Source organism: Pseudophryne corroboree, chromosome 12 (genome assembly GCF_028390025.1).
Source record: "Pseudophryne corroboree isolate aPseCor3 chromosome 12, aPseCor3.hap2, whole genome shotgun sequence".
Lineage (NCBI taxonomy): Eukaryota > Metazoa > Chordata > Amphibia > Anura > Myobatrachidae > Pseudophryne > Pseudophryne corroboree.
In genome coordinates, this window is record NC_086455.1 from 176,960 (window position 1) to 200,634 (window position 23,675).

The 23,675-nt window shown below is 55.7% G+C and overlaps 1 protein-coding gene across 1 annotated transcript in view; it reads left to right on the forward strand.

The window, feature by feature from the left end:
- The window catches only part of ASH1L (ASH1 like histone lysine methyltransferase), a 204,060-nt gene that overhangs the window by 158,341 nt on the left and 22,044 nt on the right, over positions 1 to 23,675 (forward strand). Inside the window, exons 15-23 of the mRNA XM_063946605.1 lie at positions 11,271 to 11,419; positions 11,509 to 11,661; positions 12,651 to 12,705; positions 13,833 to 13,965; positions 14,147 to 14,395; positions 19,114 to 19,200; positions 19,274 to 19,364; positions 19,442 to 19,580; positions 19,654 to 19,826. Coding sequence (XP_063802675.1) covers positions 11,271 to 11,419; positions 11,509 to 11,661; positions 12,651 to 12,705; positions 13,833 to 13,965; positions 14,147 to 14,395; positions 19,114 to 19,200; positions 19,274 to 19,364; positions 19,442 to 19,580; positions 19,654 to 19,826 — 1,229 coding nt within the window. The remainder of the gene's footprint in view (positions 1 to 11,270; positions 11,420 to 11,508; positions 11,662 to 12,650; positions 12,706 to 13,832; positions 13,966 to 14,146; positions 14,396 to 19,113; positions 19,201 to 19,273; positions 19,365 to 19,441; positions 19,581 to 19,653; positions 19,827 to 23,675) is intronic.

The following is a 23,675-nucleotide window of genomic DNA, read 5'->3' on the forward strand; positions in this document are numbered from 1 at the left end:
TCCGTGTGCTGTCTTCCTGTCACTGCGTGTTACATACTGCCCCCGTGTGCTGTCTTCCTCTCACTGCGTGTTACATACTGCGCCCCGTGTGCTGTCTTCCTGACGCTGTGTGTTACATACTGCGCCCCGTGTGCTGTCTTCCTGACGCTGTGTTACATACTGCGCCCCGTGTGCTGTCTTCCTGTCGCTGCGTGTTACATACTGCGCCCCGTGTGCTGTCTTCCTGTCGCTGCGCGTTACATACTGCCCCCGTGTGCTGTCTTCCTCTCACTGCGTGTTACATACTGCACCCCATGTGCTGTCTTCCTCTCACTGCGCGTTACATACTGTGCCCCGTGTGCTGTCTTCCTGACGCTGTGTGTTACATACTGCCCCCGTGTGCTGTCTTCCTGTCGCTGCGTGTTACATACTGCACCCCGTGTGCTGTCTTCCTGACGCTGTCTGTTACATACTGCGCCCCGTGTGCTGTCTTCCTGTCGCTGCGTGTTACATACTGCGCCCCGTGTGCTGTCTTCCTGACGCTGTCTGTTACATACTGCACCCCGTGTGCTGTCTTCCTGACGCTGTCTGTTACATACTGCGCCCCGTGTGCTGTCTTCCTGACGCTGTCTGTTACATACTGCGCCCCGTGTGCTGTCTTCCTGACGCTGTGTGTTACATACTGCCTCCGTGTGCTGTCTTCCTGTCACTGCGTGTTACATACTGCCCCCGTGTGCTGTCTTCCTCTCACTGCGTGTTACATACTGCGCCCCGTGTGCTGTCTTCCTGACGCTGTGTGTTACATACTGCGCCCCGTGTGCTGTCTTCCTGACGCTGTGTTACATACTGCGCCCCGTGTGCGGTCTTCCTGTCGCTGCGTGTTACATACTGCGCCCCGTGTGCTGTCTTCCTGTCGCTGCGCGTTACATACTGCCCCCGTGTGCTGTCTTCCTCTCACTGCGTGTTACATACTGCACCCCATGTGCTGTCTTCCTCTCACTGCGCGTTACATACTGTGCCCCGTGTGCTGTCTTCCTGACGCTGTGTGTTACATACTGCCCCCGTGTGCTGTCTTCCTGTCGCTGCGTGTTACATACTGCACCCCGTGTGCTGTCTTCCTGACGCTGTCTGTTACATACTGCGCCCCGTGTGCTGTCTTCCTGTCGCTGCGTGTTACATACTGCACCCCGTGTGCTGTCTTCCTGACGCTGTCTGTTACATACTGCGCCCCGTGTGCTGTCTTCCTGTCGCTGCGTGTTACATACTGCGCCCCGTGTGCTGTCTTCCTGACGCTGTCTGTTACATACTGCACCCCGTGTGCTGTCTTCCTGACGCTGTCTGTTACATACTGCACCCCGTGTGCTGTCTTCCTGACGCTGTCTGTTACATACTGCGCCCCGTGTGCTGTCTTCCTGACGCTGTGTGTTACATACTGCGCCCCGTGTGCTGTCTTCCTGACGCTGTCTGTTACATACTGCGCCCCGTGTGCTGTCTTCCTGTCGCTGCGTGTTACATACTGCCCCCGTGTGCTGTCTTCCTGACGCTGTGTGTTACATACTGCACCCCGTGTGCTGTCTTCCTGTCACTGCGTGTTACATACTGCCCCCGTGTGCTGTCTTCCTGTCGCTGCGTGTTACATACTGCCCCCGTGTGCTGTCTTCCTGACACTGTGTGTTACATACTGCCCCCGTGTGCTGTCTTCCTGACGCTGCGTGTTACATACTGCACCCCGTGTGCTGTCTTCCTGACGCTGTCTGTTACATACTGCGCCCCGTGTGCTGTCTTCCTGTCGCTGCGTGTTACATACTGCGCCCCGTGTGCTGTCTTCCTGACGCTGTCTGTTACATACTGCGCCCCGTGTGCTGTCTTCCTGTCGCTGCGTGTTACATACTGCACCCCGTGTGCTGTCTTCCTGACGCTGTCTGTTACATACTGCGCCCCGTGTGCTGTCTTCCTGTCGCTGCGTGTTACATACTGCACCCCGTGTGCTGTCTTCCTGACGCTGTCTGTTACATACTGCGCCCCGTGTGCTGTCTTCCTGTCGCTGTGTGTTACATACTGCGCCCCGTGTGCTGTCTTCCTGACGCTGTGTTACATACTGCGCCCCGTGTGCTGTCTTCCTGTCGCTGCGTGTTACATACTGCGCCCCGTGTGCTGTCTTCCTGTCGCTGCGTGTTACATACTGCACCCCGTGTGCTGTCTTCCTGACGCTGTCTGTTACATACTGCGCCCCGTGTGCTGTCTTCCTGACGCTGTCTGTTACATACTGCGCCCCGTGTGCTGTCTTCCTGACGCTGTCTGTTACATACTGTGCCCCGTGTGCTGTCTTCCTGACGCTGTCTGTTACATACTGCCCCCGTGTGCTGTCTTCCTGTCGCTGCGTGTTACATACTGCCCCCGTGTGCTGTCTTCCTGTCGCTGCGTGTTACATACTGCGCCCCGTGTGCTGTCTTCCTGACGCTGTGTTACATACTGCGCCCCGTGTGCTGTCTTCCTGTCGCTGCGTGTTACATACTGCCCCCGTGTGCTGTCTTCCTGTCGCTGCGTGTTACATACTGCGCCCCGTGTGCTGTCTTCCTGACGCTGTGTTACATACTGCGCCCCGTGTGCTGTCTTCCTGTCGCTGCGTGTTACATACTGCCCCCGTGTGCTGTCTTCCTGTCGCTGCGTGTTACATACTGCGCCCCGTGTGCTGTCTTCCTGACGCTGTCTGTTACATACTGCGCCCCGTGTGCTGTCTTCCTGTCGCTGCGTGTTACATACTGCCCCCGTGTGCTGTCTTCCTGTCGCTGCGTTACATACTGCGCCCCGTGTGCTGTCTTCCTGTCGCTGCGTGTTACATACTGCGCCCCGTGTGCTGTCTTCCTGACGCTGTGTTACATACTGCGCCCCGTGTGCTGTCTTCCTGACGCTGTTACATACTGCCCCCGTGTGCTGTCTTCCTGTCGCTGCGTGTTACATACTGCGCCCCGTGTGCTGTCTTCCTGTCGCTGCGTGTTACATACTGCCCCCGTGTGCTGTCTTCCTGACACTGTGTGTTACATACTGCGCCCCGTGTGCTGTCTTCCTGTCGCTGCGTGTTACATACTGCCCCCGTGTGCTGTCTTCCTGTCGCTGCGTGTTACATACTGCGCCCCGTGTGCTGTCTTCCTGACGCTGTCTGTTACATACTGCGCCCCGTGTGCTGTCTTCCTGACGCTGTGTGTTACATACTGCCCCCGTGTGCTGTCTTCCTGTCGCTGCGTGTTACATACTGCCCCCGTGTGCTGTCTTCCTGACGCTGTGTTACATACTGTGCCCCGTGTGCTGTCTTCCTGTCGCTGCGTGTTATATACTGCGCCCCGTGTGCTGTCTTCCTGTTGCTGCGTGTTACATACTGCGCCCCGTGTGCTGTCTTCCTGTTGCTGCGTGTTACATACTGCGCCCCGTGTGCTGTCTTCCTGTCGCCGCGTGTTACATACTGCCCCCGTGTGCTGTCTTCCTGACGCTGCGTGTTACATACTGCCCCCGTGTGCTGTCTTCCTGACGCTGCGTGTTACATACTGCCCCCGTGTGCTGTCTTCCTGACGCTGTGTTACATACTGCCCCCCGTGTGCTGTCTTCCTGTCGCTGCGTGTTACATACTGCCCCCGTGTGCTGTCTTCCTGACGCTGCGTGTTACATACTGCGCCCCGTGTGCTGTCTTCCTGACGCTGTGTTACATACTGCCCCCCGTGTGCTGTCTTCCTGTCGCTGCGTGTTACATACTGCGCCCCGTGTGCTGTCTTCCTGTCGCTGCGTGTTATATACTGCCCCCGTGTGCTGTCTTCCTGTTGCTGTGTGTTACATACTGCGCCCCGTGTGCTGTCTTCCTGACGCTGTGTTACATACTGCCCCCCGTGTGCTGTCTTCCTGTCGCTGCGTGTTACATACTGCCCCCGTGTGCTTTCTTCCTGACGCTGTGTTACATACTGCCCCCCGTGTGCTGTCTTCCTGACGCTGTGTTACATACTGCCCCCCGTGTGCTGTCTTCCTGTCGCTGCGTGTTACATACTGCGCCCCGTGTGCTGTCTTCCTGTCGCTGCGTGTTATATACTGCCCCCGTGTGCTGTCTTCCTGTTGCTGTGTGTTACATACTGCGCCCCGTGTGCTGTCTTCCTGTCGCTGCGTGTTACATACTGCGCCCCGTGTGCTGTCTTCCTGTCGCTGCGTGTTATATACTGCCCCCGTGTGCTGTCTTCCTGTTGCTGCGTGTTACATACTGCGCCCCGTGTGCTGTCTTCCTGTCGCTGCGTGTTATATACTGCGCCCCGTGTGCTGTCTTCCTGTTGCTGCGTGTTACATACTGCGCCCCGTGTGCTGTCTTCCTGTTGCTGCGTGTTACATACTGCCCCCGTGTGCTGTCTTCCTGTTGCTGCGTGTTACATACTGCGCCCCGTGTGCTGTCTTCCTGTCGCTGCGTGTTACATACTGCACCCCGTGTGCTGTCTTCCTGACGCTGTCTGTTACATACTGCGCCCCGTGTGCTGTCTCCCTGACGCTGTGTTACATACTGCGCCCCGTGTGCTGTCTTCCTGTCGCTGCGTGTTACATACTGCGCCCCGTGTGCTGTCTTCCTGTTGCTGCGTGTTACATACTGCGCCCCGTGTGCTGTCTTCCTGTTGCTGCGTGTTACATACTGCGCCCCGTGTGCTGTCTTCCTGTCGCTGCGTGTTACATACTGCCCCCGTGTGCGGTCTTCCTGTTGCTGCGTGTTATATACTGCGCCCCGTGTGCTGTCTTCCTGTTGCTGCGTGTTACATACTGCGCCCCGTGTGCTGTCTTCCTGTTGCTGCGTGTTACATACTGCCCCCGTGTGCTGTCTTCCTGTTGCTGCGTGTTACATACTGCGCCCCGTGTGCTGTCTTCCTGTCGCTGCGTGTTACATACTGCACCCCGTGTGCTGTCTTCCTGACGCTGTCTGTTACATACTGCGCCCCGTGTGCTGTCTCCCTGACGCTGTGTTACATACTGCGCCCCGTGTGCTGTCTTCCTGTCGCTGCGTGTTACATACTGCCCCCGTGTGCTGTCTTCCTGTTGCTGCGTGTTACATACTGCGCCCCGTGTGCTGTCTTCCTGTCGCTGCGTGTTACATACTGCGCCCTGTGTGCTGTCTTCCTGTCGCTGCGTGTTACATACTGCCCCCGTGTGCGGTCTTCCTGTTGCTGCGTGTTACATACTGCCCCCGTGTGCTGTCTTCCTGACACTGTGTGTTACATACTGCGCCCCGTGTGCTGTCTTCCTGTCGCTGCGTGTTACATACTGCGCCCCGTGTGCTGTCTTCCTGTCGCTGCGTGTTATATACTGCGCCCCGTGTGCTGTCTTCCTGTTGCTGCGTGTTACATACTGCGCCCCGTGTGCTGTCTTCCTGTTGCTGCGTGTTACATACTGCCCCCGTGTGCTGTCTTCCTGTTGCTGCGTGTTACATACTGCGCCCCGTGTGCTGTCTTCCTGTCGCTGCGTGTTACATACTGCACCCCGTGTGCTGTCTTCCTGACGCTGTCTGTTACATACTGCGCCCCGTGTGCTGTCTTCCTGTCGCTGTGTGTTACATACTGCGCCCCGTGTGCTGTCTTCCTGACGCTGTGTTACATACTGCGCCCCGTGTGCTGTCTTCCTGTCGCTGCGTGTTACATACTGCGCCCGTGTGCTGTCTTCCTGTCGCTGCGTGTTACATACTGCGCCCCGTGTGCTGTCTTCCTGTCGCTGCGTGTTACATACTGCCCCCGTGTGCTGTCTTCCTGACGCTGTCTGTTACATACTGCCCCCGTGTGCTGTCTTCCTGTCGCTGCGTGTTACATACTGCCCCCGTGTGCTGTCTTCCTGACGCTGTCTGTTACATACTGCCCCCGTGTGCTGTCTTCCTGTCGCTGCGTGTTACATACTGCGCCCCGTGTGCTGTCTTCCTGACGCTGTGTTACATACTGCGCCCCGTGTGCTGTCTTCCTGTCGCTGCGTGTTACATACTGCCCCCGTGTGCTGTCTTCCTGTCGCTGCGTGTTACATACTGCGCCCCGTGTGCTGTCTTCCTGACGCTGTGTTACATACTGCGCCCCGTGTGCTGTCTTCCTGACGCTGCGTGTTACATACTGCGCCCCGTGTGCTGTCTTCCGGACGCTGTGTGTTACATACTGCGCCCCGTGTGCTGTCTTCCTGTCGCTGCGTGTTACATACTGCCCCCGTGTGCTGTCTTCCTGTCGCTGCGTGTTACATACTGCGCCCCGTGTGCTGTCTTCCTGACGCTGTCTGTTACATACTGCGCCCCGTGTGCTGTCTTCCTGTCGCTGCGTGTTACATACTGCCCCCGTGTGCTGTCTTCCTGTCGCTGCGTGTTACATACTGCGCCCCGTGTGCTGTCTTCCTGTCGCTGCGTGTTACATACTGCGCCCCGTGTGCTGTCTTCCTGACGCTGTGTTACATACTGCGCCCCGTGTGCTGTCTTCCTGACGCTGTGTTACATACTGCGCCCCGTGTGCTGTCTTCCTGACGCTGTGTTACATGCTGCCCCCGTGTGCTGTCTTCCTGTCGCTGCGTGTTACATACTGCGCCCCGTGTGCTGTCTTCCTGTCGCTGCGTGTTACATACTGCCCCCGTGTGCTGTCTTCCTGTCGCTGCGTGTTACATACTGCGCCCCGTGTGCTGTCTTCCTGTCGCTGCGTGTTACATACTGCCCCCGTGTGCTGTCTTCCTGACACTGTGTGTTACATACTGCGCCCCGTGTGCTGTCTTCCTCTCACTGCGCGTTACATACTGTGCCCCGTGTGCTGTCTTCCTGACGCTGTGTGTTACATACTGCCCCCGTGTGCTGTCTTCCTGTCGCTGCGTGTTACATACTGCGCCCCGTGTGCTGTCTTCCTGTCGCTGCGTGTTACATACTGTGCCCCGTGTGCTGTCTTCCTGACGCTGTCTGTTACATACTGCGCCCCGTGTGCTGTCTTCCTGTCGCTGCGTGTTACATACTGCACCCCGTGTGCTGTCTTCCTGACGCTGTCTGTTACATACTGCGCCCCGTGTGCTGTCTTCCTGTCGCTGTGTGTTACATACTGCGCCCCGTGTGCTGTCTTCCTGACGCTGTGTTACATACTGCGCCCCGTGTGCTGTCTTCCTGTCGCTGCGTGTTACATACTGCGCCCCGTGTGCTGTCTTCCTGTCGCTGCGTGTTACATACTGCACCCCGTGTGCTGTCTTCCTGACGCTGTCTGTTACATACTGCGCCCCGTGTGCTGTCTTCCTGACGCTGTCTGTTACATACTGCGCCCCGTGTGCTGTCTTCCTGACGCTGTCTGTTACATACTGCCCCCGTGTGCTGTCTTCCTGTCGCTGCGTGTTACATACTGCCCCCGTGTGCTGTCTTCCTGTCGCTGCGTGTTACATACTGCGCCCCGTGTGCTGTCTTCCTGACGCTGTGTTACATACTGCGCCCCGTGTGCTGTCTTCCTGTCGCTGCGTGTTACATACTGCCCCCGTGTGCTGTCTTCCTGTCGCTGCGTGTTACATACTGCGCCCCGTGTGCTGTCTTCCTGTCGCTGCGTGTTACATACTGCGCCCCGTGTGCTGTCTTCCTGACGCTGTGTTACATACTGCGCCCCGTGTGCTGTCTTCCTGACGCTGTGTTACATACTGCCCCCGTGTGCTGTCTTCCTGTCGCAGCGTGTTACATACTGCGCCCCGTGTGCTGTCTTCCTGTCGCTGCGTGTTACATACTGCCCCCGTGTGCTGTCTTCCTGACACTGTGTGTTACATACTGCGCCCCGTGTGCTGTCTTCCTGTCGCTGCGTGTTACATACTGCCCCCGTGTGCTGTCTTCCTGTCGCTGCGTGTTACATACTGCGCCCCGTGTGCTGTCTTCCTGACGCTGTCTGTTACATACTGCGCCCCGTGTGCTGTCTTCCTGACGCTGTGTGTTACATACTGCCCCCGTGTGCTGTCTTCCTGTCGCTGCGTGTTACATACTGCCCCCGTGTGCTGTCTTCCTGACACTGTGTTACATACTGCGCCCCGTGTGCTGTCTTCCTGACGCTGTGTTACATACTGCCCCCCGTGTGCTGTCTTCCTGTCGCTGCGTGTTACATACTGCCCCCCGTGTGCTGTCTTCCTGTCGCTGCGTGTTACATACTGCCCCCGTGTGCTGTCTTCCTGACGCTGTGTTACATACTGCCCCCCGTGTGCTGTCTTCCTGACGCTGCGTGTTACATACTGCCCCCCGTGTGCTGTCTTCCTGACGCTGTGTTACATACTGCCCCCCGTGTGCTGTCTTCCTGACGCTGTGTTACATACTGCCCCCCGTGTGCTGTCTTCCTGTCGCTGCGTGTTACATACTGCCCCCCGTGTGCTGTCTTCCTGTCGCTGCGTGTTACATACTGCCCCCGTGTGCTGTCTTCCTGACGCTGTGTTACATACTGCCCCCCGTGTGCTGTCTTCCTGACGCTGTGTTACATACTGCCCCCCGTGTGCTGTCTTCCTGACGCTGTGTTACATACTGCCCCCCGTGTGCTGTCTTCCTGACGCTGTGTTACATACTGCCCCCCGTGTGCTGTCTTCCTGACGCTGCGTGTTACATACTGCGCCCCGTGTGCTGTCTTCCTGACGCTGTGTTACATACTGCCCCCCGTGTGCTGTCTTCCTGACGCTGTGTTACATACTGCCCCCCGTGTGCTGTCTTCCTGTCGCTGCGTGTTACATACTGCGCCCCGTGTGCTGTCTTCCTGTCGCTGCGTGTTATATACTGCCCCCGTGTGCGGTCTTCCTGTTGCTGCGTGTTACATACTGCGCCCCGTGTGCTGTCTTCCTGTCGCTGCGTGTTACATACTGCCCCCGTGTGCTGTCTTCCTGTTGCTGCGTGTTACATACTGCGCCCCGTGTGCTGTCTTCCTGTCGCTGCGTGTTACATACTGCGCCCTGTGTGCTGTCTTCCTGTTGCTGCGTGTTACATACTGCACCTCGTGTGCTGTCTTCCTGACACTGTGTGTTACATACTGCGCCCCGTGTGCTGTCTTCCTGTCGCTGCGTGTTACATACTGCGCCCCGTGTGCTGTCTTCCTGTCGCTGCGTGTTACATACTGCGCCCCGTGTGCTGTCTTCCTGACACTGTGTGTTATATACTGCGCCCCGTGTGCTGTCTTCCTGTTGCTGCGTGTTACATACTGCGCCCCGTGTGCTGTCTTCCTGTTGCTGCGTGTTACATACTGCGCCCCGTGTGCTGTCTTCCTGTTGCTGCGTGTTACATACTGCCCCCGTGTGCTGTCTTCCTGTTGCTGCGTGTTACATACTGTGCCCCGTGTGCTGTCTTCCTGTCACTGCGTGTTATATACTGCGCCCCGTGTGCTGTCTTCCTGTCGCCGCGTGTTACATACTGCCCCCGTGTGCTGTCTTCCTGTTGCTGCGTGTTACATACTGCGCCCCGTGTGCTGTCTTCCTGTCACTGCGTGTTACATACTGCCCCCGTGTGCTGTCTTCCTGACGCTGTGTTATACTGCGCCCCGTGTGCTGTCTTCCTGTCGCTGCGTGTTACATACTGCGCCCCGTGTGCTGTCTTCCTGTCGCTGCGTGTTACATACTGCCCCCGTGTGCTGTCTTCCTGTCGCTGCGTGTTACATACTGCGCCCCGTGTGCTGTCTTCCTGTCGCTGTGTTATACTGCGCCCCGTGTGCTGTCTTCCTGTCGCTGCGTGTTACATACTGCCCCCGTGTGCTGTCTTCCTGTCGCTGCGTGTTACATACTGCCCCCATGTGCTGTCTTCCTGTCGCTGCGTGTTACATACTGCGCCCCGTGTGCTGTCTTCCTGTCGCTGCGTGTTACATACTGCCCCCGTGTGCTGTCTTCCTGTCGCTGCGTGTTACATACTGCGCCCCGTGTGCTGTCTTCCTGTCGCTGTGTTATACTGCGCCCCGTGTGCTGTCTTCCTGTCGCTGCGTGTTACATACTGCCCCCGTGTGCTGTCTTCCTGTCGCTGCGTGTTACATACTGCCCCCGTGTGCTGTCTTCCTGTCGCTGCGTGTTACATACTGCCCCCGTGTGCTGTCTTCCTGACGCTGTGTTACATACTGCGCCCCGTGTGCTGTCTTCCTGTCGCCGCGTGTTACATACTGCCCCCGTGTGCTGTCTTCCTGTTGCTGCGTGTTACATACTGCGCCCCGTGTGCTGTCTTCCTGTCACTGCGTGTTACATACTGCCCCCGTGTGCTGTCTTCCTGACGCTGTGTTACATACTGCCCCCGTGTGCTGTCTTCCTGACGCTGTGTTACATACTGTGCCCCGTGTGCTGTCTTCCTGTCACTGCGTGTTATATACTGCGCCCCGTGTGCTGTCTTCCTGTCGCCGCGTGTTACATACTGCCCCCGTGTGCTGTCTTCCTGTTGCTGCGTGTTACATACTGCGCCCCGTGTGCTGTCTTCCTGTCACTGCGTGTTACATACTGCCCCCGTGTGCTGTCTTCCTGACGCTGTGTTACATACTGCCCCCGTGTGCTGTCTTCCTGACGCTGTGTTACATACTGTGCCCCGTGTGCTGTCTTCCTGTCACTGCGTGTTATATACTGCGCCCCGTGTGCTGTCTTCCTGTCGCTGCGTGTTATATACTGCCCCCGTGTGCTGTCTTCCTGTCACTGCGTGTTACATACTGCCCCCGTGTGCTGTCTTCCTGACGCTGTGTTACATACTGCGCCCCGTGTGCTGTCTTCCTGCCACTGCGTGTTACATACTGCACCTTCCCCTCACTATGGCCCTCATTCCGAGTTGTTCGCTCGCTAGCTGCTTTTAGCAGCATTGCACACGCTACACCGCCGCCCTCTGGGAGTGAATCTTAGATTAGCAGAATTGCTAACGAAAGATTACCAGAATAGCGAATAGAAATTTCTTTGCAGTTTCTGAGTAGCTCCAGACTTACTCTGCCAGTGCGATCAGTTCAGTCAGTTTCGTTCCTGGTTTGACGTCGCAAACACACCCAGCGTTCGCCCAGACACTCCCCCGTTTCTCCAGCCACTCCCGCGTTTTTCCCAGAAACGGCAGCGTTTTTCCGCACACACCCATAAAACGGTCAGTTTCCGCCCAGAAACACCCACTTCCTGTCAATCACACTCCGATCACCAGAACGAAGACATGTCTTCGTTAAGCCTTGAGTAAAATACCTAACTTTTTGGCAAATTTACTTGGCGCAGACGCACTGCGAACATTGCGCATGCGCAGTTTGCGACAAATCGCTCCGTTGCGAAAACCACTAACGAGCGAACAACTCGGAATGAGGGCCTATGTACAACTGTTACTTTTGTGCTGCCAGGAACTTTGTTCTCAAGCACCGAGTTTTCCTGGTGAGGAACTGGGAGAAGACGCGCCGGAGACACGAGGAGGTGAAGGAGGACCTGACCTCTGCGTCGCTCTATAACCGCTGGAATAGCGTCTGCAGAGATGATGGAAACATTAAGTCTGGTGAGACTGGCTCTGGCTATATACAGGAGCAGGTTGTCTGCTTTCTGTAGGAGCTCCTGCTAACCTGTCCTGCCTAACCTGTTTTCCAGATGTCTTCATGACCCAGTTTGCTGCGCTGCAGACATCCCGCTCTGTACGCACCAGGCGGCTAGCGGCTGCGGAGGAGAACATAGAAGTGGCCCGCGCAGCCCGCCTTGCCCAGATTTTCAAAGAGATCTGCGATGGCATTGTCTGTTACACAGGTGACTCTACCCTCCTGTCGATACCACCTGTGGCACTGCCACGCTAATGACATGGCATTGTCTGTTACACAGGTGACTCTACCCCCCTGCCGATACCACCTGTGGCACTGCCACGCTAATGACATGGCATTGTCTGTTACACAGGTGACTACCCTCCTGCCGATACCACCTGTGGCACTGCCACGCTAATGACATGGCATTGTCTGTTACACAGGTGACTCTACCCTCCTGCCGATACCACCTGTGGCACTGCCACGCTAATGACATGGCATTGTCTGTTACACAGGTGACTCTACCCTCCTGCCGATACCACCTGTGGCACTGCCACGCTAATGACATGGCATTGTTTGTTACACAGGTGACTCTACCCTCCTGCCGATACCACCTGTGGCACTGCCACGCTAATGACATGGCATTGTCTGTTACACAGGTGACTCTACCCTCCTGCCGATACCACCTGTGGCACTGCCACGCTAATGACATGGCATTGTTTGTTACACAGGTGACTCTACCCTCCTGACGATACCACCTGTGGCACTGCCACGCTAATGACATGGCATTGTCTGTTACACAGGTGACTCTACCCTCCTGCCGATACCGCTTGTGGCACTGCCACACACAGCCATCAAAGCTATCACATAGGACACCTACAGGTAAAATGTGCCCTTAGCCTTACCTCATCTTTCCACTGTTGCCAGGTTTAAAGTGGAAATGAGAAATCTGTATCTTCCATCTGTCCTGCAACACGTCATCTGCTGTGGTACTACAAATCCCAGCTTGCCTGCCACAGTGTTAGCCTACCCTAACAGCAGTGCATGCTGGGAGGAGTAGTTCCACACAGCGTATAGTGAAGAGTTTGTGTGTAGCAGTCCCTGTGTACAAAGCCACCCTCATGAGCGCAGTGCCCGCAGAACAAGCCGCCAGCTGCTCAGACACTCTGCGTCTGCATCACGTCTGTATCACGCCTGTCTTCTCTCTCCATAATCCAGATTCTATGGACCGGAGCCTGGCCGCCCCCCTGCTCAGTCTTCCACACAAGAAGAAGTAAGAGTCCGCTATGATATAAATATATAATCACATCGCTTTGGGTTCCTGTCCCTGCTATGACCCCCTCCCCCGCTGTCTGCCCTCTGGCACTCTCCCCTGCCCTGCTATGATTCCTTCCCCCACTCTCTGCCCCCCTGGCACTCTCCCCTGCCCTGCTATGATTCCTTCCCCCACTCTCTGCCCCCTGGCACTCTCCCCTGCCCTGCTATGACCCGCTCTCTGCCCCCTGGCACCCTGTCCTGCTATGACCCCCTCCCCCGCTCTCTGCCCCCTGGCACTCTCCCCTGCCCTGCTATGACCCACTCTCTGCCCCCTGGCACTCTCCCCTGCCCTGCTATGACCCGCTCTCTGCCCCCTGGCACCCTGTCCTGCTATGACCCCCTCCCCCACTCTCTGCCCCCTGGCACTCTCCCCTGCCCTGCTATGACCCGCTCTCTGCCCCCTGGCACCCTGTCCTGCTATGACCCCCTCCCCCGCTCTCTGCCCCCTGGCACTCTCCCCTGCCCTGCTATGACCCACTCTCTGCCCCCTGGCACTCTCCCCTGCCCTGCTATGACCCCCTCCCCCGCTCTCTGCCCCCTGGTACTCTCCCCTGCCCTGCTATGACCCCCTCCCCCGCTCTCTGCCGCCTGGCACTCTCCCCTGCCCTGCTATGACCCCCTTCCCCGCTCTCTGCCCCCTGGCACTCTCCCCTGCCCTGCTATGATCCCCTCCCCAGCTCTCTGCCCCCTGGCACTCTCCCCTGCCCTGCTATGACCCCCTCCCCCGCTCTCTGCCGCCTGGCACTCTCCCCTGCCCTGCTATGACCCCCTCCCCCGCTCTCTGCCCCCTGGCACTCTCCCCTCCCCAGCTCTCTGCCCCCTGGCACTCTCCCCTGCCCTGCTATGACCCACTCTCTGCCCCCTGGCACTCTCCCCTGCCCTGCTATGACCCCCTCCCCCGCTCTCTGCCCCCTGGCACTCTCCCCTCCCCAGCTCTCTGCCCCCTGGGCACTCTCCCCTCCCCAGCTCTCTGCCCCCTGGCACTCTCCCCTCCCCCGCTCTCTGCCCCCTGGCACTCTCCCCTGCTGAGAGGGGGTACATGCTGTATGATTGCAGTGCGGTGATGCTCCTCCCCCTGTACAGGAACCCTTACTACTATGAGAAGGTCGGGGATCCGCTGGATTTGCTGACCATCGAGAAGCAGATTCTCAGCGGACATTACAAGACTGTTGAAGTCTTCGACACGGACATGCTGAAAGTTTTCCGTAATGCAGAGGTAAGTGTAACGGAGAGCGGCCTCACGTCGCCGGTAACGGAGAGCGGCCTCACGTCGCCGGTAACGGAGAGCGGCCTCACGTCGCCGGTAACGGAGAGCGTCCTCACGTCGCCGGTAACGGAGAGCGTCCTCACGTCGCCGGTAACGGAGAGCGTCCTAACATGTGACACATCTGTTTCAGAAATATCATGGCAGGAAGTCGGCTGTAGGGCGAGATGTATGCCGCCTCCGCAAGGCCTATTACAGCGCCCGCCACGAGTCTGCCGCACAGATAGATGAAATCATGGGAGAGACTGCCAGCGAGGCGGACAGCAGCGAGACGTCCCTCTGCGATAAAGAGGGGACACACGAGAAGGAAGACGACGTCATACGCTGCATCTGCGGCCTGTACAAGGACGAGGGGTTAATGATTCAGTGTGAGAAGTGCATGGTAAGTGCAGGAGATTGGCGCAGTGATGGCGGCTGTACGTGAGGGTGGGCATTGGCATCTGAGGGGCACAGAGAAATACATGGGTTATTGTAGCTGATGAGGTTGGTACCCCGGGGGGTCAGGAAGACGCAGGGTCGCAGGGCCCGTTCTACGATCTCTCACCCAAGTGGAACTGTCTGCGTCAGAGAAGCCCAATATACCGAGCAGAAGAACTGGCGCTAATTGTGTTTCCCCAACGATAAACCTGGATGGATAAAAATGTAAATATAAAATAGGTAAATCAGTAATACAATGCTTTATAGAAAAATAACTGAGAAGTAGAAATGAGATAATGTCCACATAGGATCCCGTCTGATGAAGTCAGGTGACCGCGCCCAGGGAAACGCGTTGTGTTATTCGCTGCCACCACATTGCTCCACTTGAATGAGGATCCGTGGACTTTTCACTACAATTCCTTCTATTGGAATATTTCCTGTGGGACGCATCACTCACGGCAAGTCACTGTCTCCTGCTACAACTCGCTGAGACCCTCCATCGCCACGGGCAACACCAGCTGTAACTAAGACTCCCCAGGGAACGTTCTCCTATGTGACATTCTCTCATTTCTACTTCTCACTTGTTTTTATATAAAGCATTGTATTACTGATTTACCTATTTTATATTTATTTACATTTATATCCATCCAGGTTTATTATTGGAGAAACACAATTCGCGCCAGTTCTTCTGCTCGGTATATTGTGGATCTGACGATCCCCTTACTGGCAGCTGTGACAGCGCATTTGGCTTTTGCATTTTTGTTAAGTCAGAGAAGCCGGCTCCTTACCAGCTGCCAGCTCCACTTACAGTCCATCAGACGGCGGGTGTTCCGTGTCCCCTCGGGGCGGGTGCTAGTACAGACGGCGGGTGTTCCGTTTCTCCTAGGGGCGAGTGCTAGTACAGATGGTGGGTGTGCCGTGTCCCCTCGGGGCGGGTGCTAGTACAGATGGTGGGTGTGCCGTGTCCCCTCGGGGCGGGTGCTAGTACAGACGGCGGGTGTTCCGTGTCTCCTAGGAGCGAGTGCTAGTACAGATGGTGGGTGTGTCGGGTACCCTAGGGGCAGGTGCTAATACAGACGGTGGGTGCTAGTACAGATGGTGGGTGTGCCGTGTACCCTAGGGGCGGGTGCTAGTACAGACTGCGGGTGTGCTGGGTCCCCTAGGGGCGGGTGCTAGTACAGACGGTGGGTGTTCCGTGTCCCCTAGGGGCGAGTGCTAGTACAGATGCTGGGTGTGTCGGGTACCCTAGGGGCGGGTGCTAATACAGACGGTGGGTTCTAGTACAGATGGTGGGTGTGTCGGGTACCCTAGGGACGGGTGCTAATACAGACGGTGGGTGCTAGTACAGATGGTGGGTGTGCCGGGTACCCTAGGGGTAGGTGCTAGTACAGACGGTGGGTGTTCCGTGTCTCCTAGGGGCGGGTGCTAGTACAGATGGTGGGTGTGTTGGGTACCCTAGGGGCGGGTGCTAGTACAGATGGTGGGTGTGCCGGGTACCCTAGGGGCGGGTGCTAGTACAGACGGTGGGTGTTCCGTGTCTCCTAGGGGAGGGTGCTAGTACAGACGGTGGGTGTTCCGTGTCTCCTAGGGGCGGGTGCTAGTACAGACGGCGGGTGCTAGTACAGATGGTGGGTGTGTCGGGTACCCTAGGGGCGGGTGCTAATACAGACGGTGGGTGCTAGTACAGATGGTGGGTGTGCCGGGTACCCTAGGGGCGGGTGCTAGTACAGACGGTGGGTGTTCCGTGTCTCCTAGGGGCGGGTGCTAGTACAGATGGTGGGTGTGTCGGGTACCCTAGGGGCGGGTGCTAATACAGACGGTGGGTGCTAGTACAGATGGTGGGTGTGCCGGGTACCCTAGGGGCGGGTGCTAGTACAGACGGTGGGTGTTCCGTGTCTCCTAGGGGCGGGTGCTAGTACAGACGGCGGGTGTGCTGTGTCTGTGTGTTATTTATTAGCAGTTTCTTATATAGCGCAGCATATTCCGTTGCGCTTTACAATTAGAGCAACAGTAATAGAAGAAAACTGGGTAAAAGCAGACGGACATAGAGGTAGGAGGGCCCTGCTCGCAGCTTACACTCTATAGAGACATAGAGGTAGGAGGGCCCTGCTCGCAGCTTACACTCTATAGAGACATAGAGGTAGGAGGGCCCTGCTCGCAGCTTACACTCTATAGAGACATAGAGGTAGGAGGGCCCTGCTCAGACATAGAGGTAGGAGGGCCCTGCTCGCAGCTTACACTGTATAGAGACATAGAGGTAGGAGGGCCCTGCTCGCAGCTTACACTCTATAGAGACATAGAGGTAGGAGGGCCCTGCTCGCAGCTTACACTCTATAGAGACATAGAGGTAGGAGGGCCCTGCTCACAGCTTACACTCTATAGAGACATAGAGGTAGGAGGGCCCTGCTTGCAGCTTACACTCTATAGAGACATAGAGGTAGGAGGGCCCTGCTCGCAGCTTACACTGTATAGAGACATAGAGGTAGGAGGGCCCTGCTCGCAGCTTACACTGTATAGAGACATAGAGGTAGGAGGGCCCTGCTCGCAGCTTACACTGTATAGAGACATAGAGGTAGGAGGGCCCTGCTCGCAGCTTACATTCTATAGAGACATAGAGGTAGGAGGGCCCTGCTCGCAGCTTACACTGTATAGAGACATAGAGGTAGGAGGGCCCTGCTCGCAGCTTACACTCTATAGAGACATAGAGGTAGGAGGGCCCTGCTCACAGCTTACACTCTATAGAGACATAGAGGTAGGAGGGCCCTGCTCGCAGCTTACACTCTATAGAGACATAGAGGTAGGAGGGCCCTGCTCACAGCTTACACTGTATAGAGACATAGAGGTAGGAGGGCCCTGCTTGCAGCTTACACTCTATAGAGACATAAAGGTAGGAGGGCCCTGCTCGCAGCTTACACTCTATAGAGACATAGAGGTAGGAGGGCCCTGCTTGCAGCTTACACTCTATAGCATGGGTCTTCAACCTGTGTCCCTCCAGCTGTTGTGAAACTACACATCCCAGCATGCCCTGACACAGTTTTGCTATTAAGGTATGCTAAAACTGAGGCAGGGCATGCTGGGATGTGTAGTTCCACAGCAGCTGGAGGGCCACAGGTTGAAGACCCATGCTCTATAGAGACATAGAGGTAGGAGGGCCCTGCTCGCAGCTTACACTGTATAGAGACATAGAGGTAGGAGGGCCCTGCTCACAGCTTACATTCTATAGAGACATAGAGGTAGGAGGGCCCTGCTCGCAGCTTACACTCTATAGAGACATAGAGGTAGGAGGGCCCTGCTCGCAGCTTACACTGTATAGAGACATAGAGGTAGGAGGGCCCTGCTCGCAGCTTACACTCTATAGAGACATAGAGGTAGGAGGGCCCTGCTCGCAGCTTACACTGTATAGAGACATAGAGGTAGGAGGGCCCTGCTCACAGCTTACACTGTATAGAGACATAGAGGTAGGAGGGCCCTGCTCACAGCTTACACTACATAGAGGTAGGAGGGCCCTGCTCGCAGCTTACACTCTATAGAGACATAGAGGTAGGAGGGCCCTGCTCGCAGCTTACACTGTATAGAGACATAGAGGTAGGAGGGCCCTGCTCACAGCTTACACTACATAGAGGTAGGAGGGCCCTGCTCACAGCTTACACTACATAGAGGTAGGAGGGCCCTGCTCGCAGCTTACACTCTATAGAGACATAGAGGTAGGAGGGCCCTGCTCAGACATAGAGGTAGGAGGTAGGAGGGCCCTGCTCGCAGCTTACACTGTATAGAGACATAGAGGTAGGAGGGCCCTGCTCGCAGCTTACACTCTATAGAGACATAGAGGTAGGAGGGCCCTGCTCGCAGCTTACACTCTATAGAGACATAGAGGTAGGAGGGCCCTGCTCACAGCTTACACTCTATAGAGACATAGAGGTAGGAGGGCCCTGCTCGCAGCTTACACTGTATAGAGACATAGAGGTAGGAGGGCCCTGCTCAGACATAGAGGTAGGAGGGCCCTGCTCGCAGCTTACACTGTATAGAGACATAGAGGTAGGAGGGCCCTGCTCGCAGCTTACACTCTATAGAGGTAGGAGGGCCCTGCTCACAGCTTACACTACATAGAGGTAGGAGGGCCCTGCTCATAGCTTACACTACATAGAGGTAGGAGGGCCCTGCTCGCAGCTTACACTCTATAGAGACATAGAGGTAGGAGGGCCCTGCTCACAGCTTACACTACATAGAGGTAGGAGGGCCCTGCTCGCAGCTTACACTCTATAGAGACATAGAGGTAGGAGGGCCCTGCTCGCAGCTTACACTGTATAGAGACATAGAGGTAGGAGGGCCCTGCTCAGACATAGAGGTAGGAGGGCCCTGCTCGCAGCTTACACTGTATAGAGACATAGAGGTAGGAGGGCCCTGCTCGCAGCTTACACTCTATAGAGACATAGAGGTAGGAGGGCCCTGCTCACAGCTTACACTCTATAGAGACATAGAGGTAGGAGGGCCCTGCTCACAGCTTACACTACATAGAGGTAGGAGGGCCCTGCTCATAGCTTACACTACATAGAGGTAGGAGGGCCCTGCTCGCAGCTTACACTCTATAGAGACATAGAGGTAGGAGGGCCCTGCTCACAGCTTACACTACATAGAGGTAGGAGGGCCCTGCTCGCAGCTTACACTCTCCTTTGTGTTGCTCAGGTGTGGCAGCATTGTGACTGCATGGGCGTGACGTCGGATGTGGAACATTACCTGTGTGAGCAGTGTGACCCGCGGCCCGTGGATAAGGTGAGCCTTTGGGTCCAGCGCTATACCGCTAGGACTGGTCCTGTCTGGTCTCTGACCCTTTCCTGTGTCTCAGGAGGTTCCCATGATTCCGTGTCCTCACTACGCCCAGCCCGGATTCATCTATTTCATCTGTCTCCTACGGGATGAGCTGCTCCTCCGGCAAGGTACGGCCATGATCTGTGCGCAAATGTGTCTATACTCCGTGTCACGCCTCTCCTGACATCCATTTGTGTCTGGTCAGGTGACTGCGTCTATCTGATGCGAGACAGCCGCCGTACACCGGATGGGCAGCCGGTGCGACAGTCCTACCGGCTGCTCTCACACATCAACCGGGAGAAACTGGACATCTTCCGGATAGAGAAGCTGTGGAAGAACGAGAAGTATGGCCGCCGATATAAACTTCCCGGCTTGTCTGACCGTCGTGCGGATTAGTAACCCTCCTTCTCTCCGCAGGGGCGAGCGATTTGCCTTCGGTCACCATTACTTCCGACCACACGAGACGCACCATTCGCCATCCCGAAGGTTTTACCACAATGAGCTGTTCCGCGTGCCTCTGTATGAGATCATAGCGCTGGAGGCCGTGGTTGGCACCTGCTGCGTCCTGGACTTGTACACGTACTGCAAGGGTGAGCGAATGCGACCCCGATAGCCCCCTCCTCGTATCTACAGACCATATGAGTCCAGGGCGCTAAGCCACCATGATTACCTTCCCTGGTGTACAGGGCTGAGACGCCACTGGCAGCGTCCTTATATGCTGTAATAGCGCTTGCTGCGTCTTTACTCGACACCCTCACAACACGCCCACGCCACAGACCATCTCCGTGCCTGCGCTAAGCCACCTCCGTGTCGCAGACCATCGCCGTGCCTGCGCTAAGCCCCCTCCGTGTCGCAGACCATCTCCGTGCCAGCGCTAAGCCCCCTCCGTGTCGCAGGCCATCTCCGTGCCTGCGCTAAGCCACCTCCGTGTCGCAGACCATCTCCGTGCCTGCGCTAAGCCACCTCCGTGTCGCAGACCATCTCCGTGCCTGCGCTAAGCCACCTCCGTGTCGCAGGCCATCTCCGTGCCTGCGCTAAGCCACCTCCGTGTCGCAGACCATCTCCGTGCCTGCGCTAAGCCCCCTCCGTGTCGCAGGCCATCTCCGTGCCTGCGCTAAGCCACCTCCGTGTCGCCGACCATCTCCGTGCCTGCGCTAAGCCCCCTCCGTGTCGCAGACCATCTCCATGCCTGCGCTAAGCCACCTCCGTGTCGCAGACCATCTCCGTGCCTGCGCTAAGCTCCCTCCGTGTCGCAGACCATCTCCGTGCCTGCGCTAAGCCCCCTCCGTGTCGCAGGCCATCTCCGTGCCTGCGCTAAGCCCCCTCCGTGTCGCAGGCCATCTCCGTGCCTGCGCTAAGCCTCCTCCGTGTCGCAGGCCATCTCCGTTCCTGCGCTAAGCCACCTCCGTGTCGCAGACCATCTCCGTGCCTGCGCTAAGCAACCTCCGTGTCGCAGGCCATCTCCGTGCCTGCGCTAAGCCACCTCCGTGTCGCAGACCATCTCCGTGCCTGCGCTAAGCCCCCTCCGTGTTGCAGACCATCTCCGTGCCTGCGCTAAGCCCCCTCCGTGTCGCAGGCCATCTCCGTGCCTGCGCTAAGCCCCCTCCGTGTCGCAGGCCATCTCCGTGCCTGCGCTATGCCACCTCCGTGTCGCAGACCATCTCCGTGCCTGCGCTAAGCCCCCTCCGTGTCACAGACCATCTCCGTGCCTGCGCTAAGCCCCCTCCGTGTCGCAGACCATCTCCGTGCCTGCGCTAAGCCCCCTCCGTGTCGCAGACCATCTCCGTTCCTGCGCTAAGCCACCTCGGTGTCGCAGACCATCTCCGTGCCTGCGCTAAGCCCCCTCCGTGCCTGCGCTAAGCCCCCTCCGTGTCGCAGACCATCTCCGTGCCTGCGCTAAGCCACCTCCGTGTCAACGCTCAGGAACGTCGCCTATATTTTCAATATATCTCTGGAGGCATGTGCAGTGTGACATAGACGTATGTGCTGAAGAAAAATATCGCTCCACTGCGTCCTAGATTGGCAGTGCCTGCGGCTCAGGCTCCAGATGAGCCGTTGCTCCTCCCTCTGCGCAGGGAACATTATTCTGCAACCACTGATTTGAATATTGTGAGCTCTGGACCCAGATTGCTGGTGCACAATCCCACACTGGTGCCCTAATACCAGCTGGGCACATTGCAATTGTGTTTGCGCAGCTTGTGAGAGGCGTGCATTATAAAGTGAGGCTTGGCTTATTAAGTGAGTTTGTAACAGCAGCAGGTGAGTATTCTCTATCTATCCATATAGGGATTGTAATATTGTGGGAAAAAGGAGTGAGAATTTGGCTGTGTTTGTCTCTGTGCTTTCACTTGTGCTGTCTTAGAGTGTGAAGAGAAACTAGGAGGAGGAGTGGCTGAATCTAGGTGTGAAGTGATTAGGAGGAGGGGCTGAATAGAACAGCTACCTGAGGAGAAACTATATAAACAGTGACCAGACTCTGTGAGCTGTGCTCTTGTGAGAGGCGTGCATTATAAAGTGAGGCTTGGCTTATTAAGTGAGTTTGTAACAGCAGCAGGTGAGTTAGAATACAGCAACAGGTGAGTTTTAAAATACACCAAGTAACACACAAATTTGAAATACCATTCACATCTGATACAATGTTTGGCCTTGTGCAGTGCAATGGATGTAAAGCATTTGTTTGGAAAGAGGCAGCGTGGAGACTCAGCTGCTGTCCAATCTGTGAGCAATTTTCTCTGCTGAAGGAGGAGATAGCAAAACTGCATGCTGAGATTTGTAAGATGTCTGTGTCTTTGAAGCCTCCACTGCCTCAGAGAGCCACCAGAAGACATTCTGCCTGGACTACTGTGGGCTCTCAAGGGCAGAGGTTTCCAGAGGGACACAGACACCTCCCGCAAGCGGTGACACTGCAAAACTCGTATGCTACTCTTGCAGGGCTGGAAGATACAACTAATAGAGGCACTACAGAACAGGAGGATATGGGGACATCTACCAACCATAGGAACAGGAAATGGAACAGGAAAATTGAATCTCCAAAAAGGACTGCACTTCTTTTGGGAGATTCCATTATTAGAGGAATACATCTGGGAAATGCAAATGAAGTAGAGAAACAAGTAAGGTGCTTACCTGGAGCCACAGCTCCAAGGGATAAAGAGCGCATGCTAAGAATTGTGAAGGCAGCAAGAAAAGATGGGGAGGTGGATGTCATTGTCCACCTAGGGACAAATGACCTGGCAAATGCAGAACTCATTGCTGTAAAAGATGAATTTAGGAAGTTAGGGACTGCTCTGAAGCAGGTGGCAACCACTGTATCTTTTTCAGAAGTATTGCCAGTACACAGAGGGGAAGACAGAACTCATTGCATCAGAAACTTCAATGTTTGGCTAAGGACATGGTGCAATGAGGAGAGATTTGGATTTATAGGCCATAGTCACACCATCTGGCAAGATAGGAGCTTATACAAAAGTGACGGCCTGCACCCATCTTCAACGGGAACGAAAATACTAACTGAACAGTTTGGATGCTTCATCAAGAGCTATTTAAACTAACAAAGGGGGGCAGTGAACCAAATAGGAATAAAGAAATCTGCTCCCCCAACACAGAGGTATTGTTTCTGCAGGCAAAGGGAATAGGAAGCATATCCACAGCAACAGAAGATAATTCAGAACAAAACCAAATAAAAATAGGCAGAGAGAAGAACATAGCTAGGAACAGAAAAAGCACAAACAAAACTCTAAAAGCTATGTGTGCAAATGCTAGGAGCTTAGGAAATAAAATCCCAGAACTAACTGCAATAATGACAAGGGATGATCTAGACATTGTGGCAATTACAGAGTCATGGTACAATGAAAATCATGACTGGGACATAGCTATACCGGGATATACTTTGTTTAGGAAGGACAGAATTGGAAAAATCGGGGGAGGGGTAGCAATGTATGTAAAAAATGCCATAAATACTACATTAATACAAAGTATTGAAGAAAAAACTGAGGCCCTTTGGGTGACCATAGAAACAGGGGAAAAGTTGATTATTCGTATTGGCGTGATATACAGGCCACCAGGTCAGGAAGAGGAACTTGACAAGAACCTATTGCAGGACATAACTAAAATGGCATTAAAAGGAGAGGTAATAATCATGGGAGACTTTAATCTTCCTGATGTAAACTGGGAGGTGTCTGTTGCTAGTTCCACTAGAAGTAGGAACATTTTAAATTCCCTTCAGGGAGCATCCCTCCACCAATTGGTGAGGGAGCCCACTCGGAAAGACGCAATATTAGACTTAATACTTACAAATGGAGACAGATTATCAGACGTAAAAGTGGGTGAAAACCTCGGATCCAGTGATCATCAAGCAGTATGGTTCAGCATTAAGACAGAGACTGACTCGTCCCATACAAAAACAAAGGTGTTGGATTTTAGGAAGGCTGATTTTGTAGGGATGG